At 39.3% G+C, this 9,716-nt stretch overlaps 1 protein-coding gene across 3 annotated transcripts; it reads left to right on the top strand.

The window, feature by feature from the left end:
* Window positions 1–533: 533 nt before the first annotated feature.
* On the top strand, window positions 534–7,023 carry pgap4 (post-GPI attachment to proteins GalNAc transferase 4). 3 transcript variants are annotated; one of them, XM_031735501.2, is made up of 2 exons: window positions 534–651; window positions 2,633–7,023. In XM_031735501.2, the coding sequence occupies exon 2, from the start codon at window positions 2,901–2,903 to the stop codon at window positions 4,089–4,091; it is 1,191 nt and encodes a 396-aa protein (XP_031591361.1). In that variant the 5' UTR covers window positions 534–651; window positions 2,633–2,900; the 3' UTR covers window positions 4,092–7,023. The 3 variants fall into 3 exon arrangements, with proteins under 3 accessions (XP_031591361.1, XP_031591360.1, XP_039469751.1); XM_031735500.2 differs by having other exon boundaries at window positions 543–657; XM_039613817.1 differs by lacking the exon at window positions 534–651 and adding an exon at window positions 2,041–2,260.
* Window positions 7,024–9,716: the final 2,693 nt, after the last annotated feature.

Here is a 9,716-nt window from a genome sequence, read left to right as displayed (position 1 = left end):
TTTAAAAAATTCCTCCACCACTTGTCATTTCAGCAGACTCAGCTAATAGTCTTCTGAAATGTAAACTCTGTTCCAATTTCCCTGTACAGTGACAGTTTTTTATAATAGATAATAAATAACTTTTGGTAGTTTTGAAGAAATTTGTTAAATTACTCTTTAACAGGAAGGAGTGCAGAAAAGTGACAGTGCACACAGGCATCACAAATGGTATGTTTTAATCTGATTCAGTTTATCTTGTTAAATCATTAAATAGTGGAGGAAATGTGTGTGTGTGTGTGTGTGTGTGTGTGTCACTTATGGCTAAGCTGTTCCTTTTGCAGTGTTTATTGTATGCAGTATTATGATTATGACACTCAACTCCGTGTCCCTGATAAGTGTTTAAAATGTTTTTGAGAGTTTTCTGCTGTTGTTGTGAACAAGAGAGAAGCGGTAGCTTTCATTGGTGAGAACACAGAAAAAAAAAAAAAAAGAGTCCTCCTGTATGCAGATATTTCTTATGTCAGCTGGCGCCACCTGCTGGTCAGGAGCAGTATGCACCTCTGCGACTGTGTTACTAGTAATACGGTATTTTACTGCGGGTCACTTGCCGTATCTTAGGGGAGGTTGCTGTGAATTTCGGTCATGTTAGCGAGAAACGGAAAGCGACCGCAAGTAAGTGTGAGTGTTATTTATTTATTTGGTGTTTTTTCTCTCAGAATGTCTGAATTGAGGCCCTCTCATTCTCGGATAGTTCACGCGGTGTAATGGTGATCTTTGATCCGGATTTCACAGCGCTGCGACGGCGCGAGCAACAGAATTTAATCTGGCAAGTTAAGCGCAAACAATCCTGCGTTGGATGTTTTTACTCACTTTGACTGATCCATGGTGTTATCCAGAGGTTAGAGAGACTGTTGTTTAAACACAGACCGTGTTTCTTGCCGTATGGTGTCATCTGGTATCCCATTCACTTTTTAAAAATAAAGCTACCACAGCGAAAAAAGCACAGTAACATTTCTTGAGTTTATTTTGACTTCACTATTATACGGCTGGCTTCCACCGCTTTATTGGCACACGTGCGGAGTTTGTAAATACTATATTTTATATATTATCTAGTATAAATTTCGTGTGTAAGGCTGCTACTGCAGTTAGGCCATATGAAAGTTTCAAAGGTTAAAACCGTGATATAGTTTATTATCTAAAAATAGCGACATAACGACGATAACGTGCGTATTATGTGGCCCACACTTCCTTTATGGAAGATTTCAGTGTTTCCCCGATTGCTGGCTCCTTATTGTTAGCAAACGTTTACTCAGGCTACCGTCATTTCCACTGCAGTGCATTTCAAAAGGTTTCAGGTTTTTACTTTGAATGTTTATGTGCTCCATTTCCAGTTCATGTCAAACTTTCCACAGTTCACTACCACTAGCAAGTAGGGCTGCTCAATTAATCGAATTTTAATCTAGATTACAATCTGGGCTTTCAACGATCATTAAAAATGACTGAACCGATTATTAGCACCTCCCTCGTGCTTTATTCTCGCGCTGCTCCGTGTGGCAAATCGAGCGCACCTCTGCGTTTCGAACACGCGTCACAGCAATTAAGAGGACCCGAGGGAACCCATATGGAAAAGATATATATAAATCTTATAAAGTTTGTATCTGTCTTCTGTGAAACTTGTATGAAAAGCATACAAGAGTGAAAACGGATATAAGATCCCTTGAAAAATTATATAAATGAAACCTGTATGTTATGGATACTTACTAAAACAATATATGAAAGTAATGAGAAAGTGGCCACTTTCATGAGTAAATCATGAAAGCCTTATATGATTTACTCATGAAAGTGGCCACTTTCATGAGTAAATCATATAAGTTTTTACTATTTCTTTTCCATATGGGAAGCTCGGAAAGCTAAGCAGAAGTTATTTGGAGAGGAGAGGATAATGGCTGCTGAAGAAAGAATGCCGTTGGTTGAAAAGAGAGATAAATCGACTTCAGTGGTGTGGAAACATTATGGGTTCGCGGAGTCAGACGTGGATCAAGTAGACATAGTGTGTAAACTTTGCTACGGTGTTGTAGCTGCACCACAGAGCAACACTACAAATTTATTCAATCATTTGAAGACCGCTCACAAAGTGACATACGATCAAACAATGAAGGAACATAGAGAAAAACTCTTGACAACACCTGCTTCATCCTCACAGACCTCCATTCACGCTACCCTGTACAACGCGACTAAATATCCCACCAGCTCCCAGAGACACAAGGAGATAACAAACGCGGTAATGTTTTCCTCGCCAAAGACCACTGCTCAATTAACACAGTGAACAACCAGTATTATGCAGTATTTTGAAGTTCACTAAACATAGATGTTTACATTTTTCATTTATTTTTTATATTGCAAACATTTGCACTGTTATCAGTATTTGCACACTATTTTATATTATTTTTTGACATCTTTAAAGCCATTATTCAATACATTGTTATTGTTAAATAAATATCGTCAAATAATCGAGATCTCAATTTCAGTGAAAATAATCGTGATGATCATTTTTGCCATAATCGAGCAGCCCTACTAGCAAGTAGTTTTTGAATGTAGGATCTAATGGATAGCTGAAATCTATAACTGAGAAACGCCTTGTCTCTCTCTACAGACATCAGTGGAGAAACAGACAACAAGGACTGAACTGAAACTCTTACCACTGTTGACAAGAAGAAGAGGCAATAGCTGACTCATTTTCCACAAGGCTATCAGGTCACAGCCATTCATTCCGCCACAGTCATTAGGTTTCACTGCTGTGGTAATTGCTAGGGGACTTCTATATCATATTGGGACACTGTAAATGTTGACCTAAATCTTCCAAGGCAGATTCTTTTTGACTTTTTTTTGTCATCACATGATTTTACTTGCCAAATTCCCCAATGCCTCGATGGAAAGTGTTCTTGAGCCAGTACCTGCGATGGTCCAGCACAGTCACTCAAGCCCTCGCCCTGTCCATCATCACATTTTGTGTCATATTTCCTTTGTGCTGCCATCGTCTGCTGTACTCTTACTACTTCATTAAGTCCATGTACCTCGATTCTATGAGTGAAGTGGTGCTGCGGGAAAGCCTAGATCGAGGTCAGGAGGCTCTGCGCTTCTGGCAGAGCTCTTCAACTACAGCATCGTCCAGATTCAACAACTTCACTCAACATCCTGAACTGCTGGTCACTGTGGTAACAGCCAGGCGGAAGGAGGCACGGGACTACCACTACCTGCTCCAGGTAATGCTGCAGCTGAGTAACATTGTGGGAAGCTGTGGGGAGCAGGAGTGCGCGGAGGTGCTGGTCTGTGATGTGGAGAGTGGCCCACAGGAAAACCAGGATGCCAAGCTGCTGGAGAGCCACTTCAGGGTAGTCCGGCGTTTACCTCAGGAGCAGCAGAGCATACGGGAGCGAATTAATACCTTTGAAAAGGAGAAGAGGGATTATGTCTTTTGTCTCCGCAGGGGCTGGGAGCTGGTGAAGCCTAAAAATATGGTCGTTCTAGAAGATGATGCTTTGCCAAGAAATGATTTTTTCATTGTTATAAAGGACTTGTTGTCACGTAGGTTTGCTCTTCACACTCTTTACATCAAGCTATATCATCCTGAAAGGCTACAACGCTACTGGAACCCTGAGCCATACCGCATTCTGGAGTGGGTGGGGCTCGGATTGGTTGGCGCAACGGCCCTCCTCCTCAGCTTCCCTTACTGGAACCCATGTTCTTTCTCGTTCACCCTGTCAGCTACCCATCTCCTCTTTTTCACTCTATACTTTATGACCGCTGCAGAGCTGCTGGGGCGGCATTACCTTCTAGAAGTCCGGAGAATTTCCCCACAGCTGTATGCCATCTCACCAGCTACTGAGTGCTGCACCCCAGCCATGCTGTTCCCTGGCGATGCCTCATTCAGGGTGGCTGAGTATCTCGACAGTTCATTCTGCTACAAAGGGCATGCCAAAGACATTGTTCTGTATCAAATGGCCAGGAAAGTCCCTGGGCAGAGGTCTCACAGTGTAGAACCCAACCTCATCACTCACATTGGGGCTTATTCCTCAGTCAGAGCTAACCCATCCAGGCCCAAGCTCCTCTAACAGAACCAGAAGAAGAACTTCTGACTGCAAGGTTCACTTTAATCAGGTTTCTCCTTACTGGGTTTTGCTTTTTTACCATCTTCTAGACTCTTTAGAAATCTTAACAAATTACTCAGCGAATGTTGGTTTGGTGATTTGCATTGAAAACTATCAAGGGATCAAGATCGATATGTTAGTAGATGTCTAAATTCCAGCTTGTAGACGCACATGTGTTTTTAGTTATCCATCTCTCTGATATCCATTTATTTTAATCAACCGTGCATAAGTTGTGTAAAGGGTGGTGGTGGTTTTTCAGAGCAACTTCAGAAGAGGTTGAAACCACGCAAACTAATGCTTTTACAGGAAAATAGCATGTCTTAAATTATTTTATATATAAATGTTAGATGGCAGAAAATGTTACTTTTGACCCATACCTTGAAAACTTTTTTTATTGCCAAATCATCTAACCCACTCTCACTGAGCTGTGTGCGACCATCCTGGAAAAAAATGTCAATGGTTCTCTTCTTTGTTTACCTTTTTAAAAAAGAAGCCAGATGCTCCCAGAATGCCTCATTGTTTTTCCTTTTCCTTTGTCTGTCCTTTGACTGTTAAAGAATTTATTCGGTTTTTATATACCATAATCACAGTAAAATAAAGTTTGACAATGTAACTTCTTAGAGTAAGGAGAGAACAATTCATCAGACTATGCCTGAAGTTTCTAAAATGTACTTACCTTGGAACTGGTGTGTGAGAGTTATAGCTGATTTAGCTGCCTGTCGTATTTACATTAATCTTTTGCAAATATGAAAGTAAGTAGAGCCATTGGCTGTTGTACTCTTACATTGAAAAGGGTTTTGACATTGTTAAAAGCTTAACATATCCACGTATTTTGCCACCTGGGATTTTGCTCCAAAATGGCACAGGCATAAGAACTCAACTCTAATTGCTGTTTGCTGCAGATTTTCTTTTGAGTTCTCTCTCACTCGCTTTCTTTCTCTAGTTATGCCTGTGTGTGTATTTGCATGTGGTGATGAAACATGAGCCCTGGCTCATGAAAGACTAATGTCTGAGGACGCCATTCCTGGTTTGGGTGTGGATTTCTTTGTTTTAATTTAACAGGTTTTGTGATCACACCAACGTCTAGTCTTGCCCTGCAGTAGCGTACAGTATAACAATAGAACACTGTAAGTGTTGTAATCACAGGTTAGACTACATACTGAAAATACCTTCACACATTATGTAACAGAATGTACACTCTGACTGTTATCTTAAAATGAACAGTCTAAAATTTTGGTTTCAGCTCCGTTCTGCCCTTTTCTTAGTTACTGCTATTAAACTTTTGCATGTGACTCCTATAAAGTTTACACTGATAAGAGCACATTTATCATTGAAGTGCACAGCACTTGTTGACACACTGCCCATGAGTTCATACAGTAGACAGAAACACCTGTTGTAATCTAATGCCAGCAGTCTCATGTACACTGAGCTGGTTGAGCAAACACTCCTTCCTGCTGATTCCGAAACAAAAACTGCCTGCTCTTCCTAAAAACTCTGAACTAACCACTGCCACTTAGCTGTCCTGCTGTTATCACAGATGAAAACACTGGGAAGCTCCAGTTTACTGAAGCGATTTAATCAAGTGTCAGACTGTTTATCTAACATAAGCATCTCAGTACTCATTTTGTCTTCCTGAATGTACCTTTACTGGTGCCAAATTTCCCTCTAAATTAATTTTTAAACAATGATATGAATTTAAAACCAATGGCAAATGAATTCTGTAATCTGCTACTGGTGGCTCTGAAAGTATAAGAAGTTAAACTCCTGAAGCTCAAAGTGGCTTTTGTCCTAAAGCTCCAAATGAGAACAGAAAAAACAAAACAAAAACAACGGCTCTAAAGGCAAACTTTAAAAAGTTATTTAGTTAAATAATTAGAAACATTTTTTTCAGCGTTCTGTCATGTTTTAAAAAACCACCAAAGTCTGAAAACAGAAAGAAACGGCTAACAGAGCTTCATATGAAGGTGGCAAAGTCCAGCAGCTCACAAAGTTTACTCATTAACAGGCCATATCTCATTTTTTGATTCCCAACATAAAGAAGGGTAAACGTGGTATGTTGTAGTTTTATAGCTTGTTATATCTGTTTCTCAGCTACAAGTACAGGTGCTTTGGTGTTTGTACAGAAACCCTTTGACTTTTCTGCCTATGAATGCACCATGTACACTTCGCATACATCACAAATTTGCCTTATTTTAATCTTTTTTTTTTTTTTTTTTTTTTTTTACATTTTTCTAAATTTGAGTGAATGTTAACAATTCATTAAGGACTGAAATATATGAAAGCACAAAATGTCTTATTTATATTATTTTGTGTTGACAGGACATAATTTATTTGTTAAAGGGCAAAGTATTAACTGACAAACCGGATTTATCTACAGGCGTTATATTTCATTTGTGACTGGTTTGAGTGAATGCCATTATCTATGATTACTGGTCTGATTTTTTTTTTCTTTACCTATAAAGAACACTTTCAAAATTAATACACACCACGCACAATTAGAACATAAATTAAAATATGACAGAATATCAGTTTTGAATTTAAAAATCATTTAAAAAAATCAAATCATTGATTTGGAAAATTATAATTTATATTTTGTTTAAAAGAAGATAGATGTTCACTTTAGCTATGGCTATGCAAGAGAAGTTATGAGAACTGACTGCTTTGGTTTTTATTTGAGGTTTTCTTTCTCATATATAGATTTGATTTATTTTCTAAATCATCAATATTGATGTGATTGTTCACTGTCATAAATATTGAATGACCTGAACTGAGCGATACATTTAACTGCTTCTACTGTTTGTTTTTTGTTTTCAAGCACAATTTTTCACGTCATGTTTTCAATTTGATTCTTTTACTGATTTTACAATTAATACAATAAATCTAGAGTTTTGAGTTACTTGTCTGTTGGGGAGTTTGTATACAAGCACCATCTTTGTTATTGTTCAGGATAAACCCAATAAGGAGGTGTTGGATGGGGTTTTAAAGATGGGGAGTTCTGGCCTTCATTGCACACGGTGAGATAAACATTGAAGCTGAACCATCCAAGCAGTTGCCTTGAGCCAGGTGCCTAGCTGAGCTTTGGTGTCCCTGAAATTAACGATGTCCTTCAGAGAGCTCTCATAATTCTTCCCAAAACATCGGATCCCTCGCTCTTGGGTTGGAATCTCTGACCCTTGGATGCTGAAGGTGTTTTTTGTCAGATTCATAAATTGGATTGATGAAGTTATCATGATTACATCGTCCATGAACTCTCGGCAGGCAGGATGTCTTGTGCCTTCCTCTGATTTAGGACCTCTGCACTGCATCCCTCCGCCTCTAGCAGTGGATTCATTGTGATGATGAACAAAACAGTATCCATTGCCATTTAGTGAGGTTCTTTCCTTATCACTCGCCTTCAACCACCTTTTCTTGAGCGTTCTTAGTTTTTCCTGTACTTCCCTTTATCCTGTGATCTGTTGCTGGTGTCTGATTCAAGTATTTAAGCTCCAGGTCGTCCAAACTTTCAATTTCATCCCCTCTCTCTGTGAGAGAGGGAGCACTGCGCTGTGCCTCCTGGCTCTGGTTGTCTACCGAGCATAGCTAATATACTCAGAGATACTCAGGCATAACAATCATTGCTTTGTCTTACTGCCTTACTTTATTCACACCCTCTCTTAACATGCACAAGTAACAAGCACAAAGAAATTGGCATGTGCTTGCCTCAGAGGAGAAATTTGCACCAAAGGAGAGTCCATTTAACAGGAGACCATTTATTTATCTGCCATGACCACAGAAAGAACAGTGAGTACTGTAACTCATATGTCAAATTTCAGTGACCTCATAGCCGAGTATTTTCTTGGACTGGTTTAGTTAGTTTTTGTAGTAGAGACAAATCAGATCAGAAGTATGAAAGGAATGAAAAAAAACTGAGTACACACTATACATGCTGACACTAAATTTGTCCTACAAACTACATATATATTTTTTTATATTTATGACATATTTTAATCTAGTGAGTAGTGTTTAGTGGGTACCAAAACAATCAAAGTTGTCTTCTTTTGTTTTTTAGCCTGTCTTGTCTGCCATCTGAATGTGATGTTGTGCCAAACACACTTGTTTTTCCAAGATAAGCTCTATAAGTTATCTATAGGCTCCTCTGGTTCATGTGTTACTTTCGTCTTTTTAGTTATTCAATGATATTACTGTTATTTCTGTTATTACACTATATGTATAATATGGTATTGTCTAAGCTGACAGGCAGGAGGGAAGAAAAATAGGAAAAAAAAGGAAAAAGGAACAGGGGAGGAAAAAAGAAGAAAATATAATAAAAGGATAGAATCCAAACAGGAAAGTGTAATACACAAATATGCAAATCAACACTCTCCTTGTGTTTTGTGTGTGTGCGTGTGTGTGTGTCCGCGTGCGTGTGTGTGAGTGAGTGAGAGAGATAATGTGTATGTATGTGTCCTTGTCACAAAATGTACTTGATAATGAAGGCAATAAGCTGCACAAAGGCCCACTAGGAGCCAGATGCAGACAGATATTGAGGTAGTAGATCTGGGCCATGTGCAGCCCCCAAGAGTACTGAAGACCTGAAGCCACCCATCTTGACAAAAACTGTGTCTCCACCTCAGCAGGAGGGAGATCCCAGATGGAATGAGAAAGCCTCTTCTTTCTAATAAGAACATGGAAGCACAGCTTAGGTTTGTGAAACTGCATCTGAACCAACAGCAAAAATGTTCTGTGGACAGACAAGACCTACAGCTTTTCATAGATGAGTGCCAGCAAACCTCAATGAACAGAAGCAAAGTCGTAAAGAGTGGGCCAAAAATCCTCCATAATGATGTCATACAGAAATTATGACTTTAAGTTCTTACTGCTATATATGATTTTACAAGCTTGTTACAGCTGTAGGGCTGTGTGTGTGTCTACTTGTCTGTCTGTCCTTCTCCCTCTGACAGCAGGTGTTTCCACTCATAATCAGGGTCACGGTGTATAAACAAGAAGAAGATGGGGACAAACAGAGTTGTTTGTTGTTGTGACTTTTGTGTGTGTTGTGTAACGACAGACATGCACCAAATTTGGTGCCAGTAGGATTAGCTTTTTCTTGTTACTGTTATTCTCCTTTATATTTTTTCTTTCCTCTCAGAAAGGATTTTATCTTCAGGTTGAAGATTGTTTTGTTCTAGTTATAATTAGCTGATACTGTTACAAAAACCACCGTTATCTGTTTATGTTAACTCTGAATTCGGACTCCTTTCAATCCTGTTATTTATTTATTTATTTTTTTGCGAAGTTATACGTTACCCTCTCATCCCTTAGATCTAGAATAATTGAGTCTGGAGACTTTGTGGCACCATCACCTGTGAAGAAAACCACCAGTGGCAGACCTCCCAGTTCTGATGTTATCAGGGAAATGCTGTGCTGTAAGCACAGGCTCCACTAGTTCATCTCAGGCAACCCTCATGGAGCATGTTTGGTCAGAAACATGCATGACTGTTGGAGGTCATTTTGTCGGGGTCTGGTAGTACTCCTATTCTTCCTTGCACAAAGGAGCAAATAATGGTCCTACTGCTGGGTTGAAAAGCTGGACAGTCTGAGGTGCAAGTT

Source organism: Oreochromis aureus, linkage group 6 (genome assembly GCF_013358895.1).
Source record: "Oreochromis aureus strain Israel breed Guangdong linkage group 6, ZZ_aureus, whole genome shotgun sequence".
Taxonomy (NCBI): domain Eukaryota; kingdom Metazoa; phylum Chordata; class Actinopteri; order Cichliformes; family Cichlidae; genus Oreochromis; species Oreochromis aureus.
Note: the sequence above shows the minus strand (reverse complement) of the source record. Positions and strands in the feature narration are given on the sequence as shown.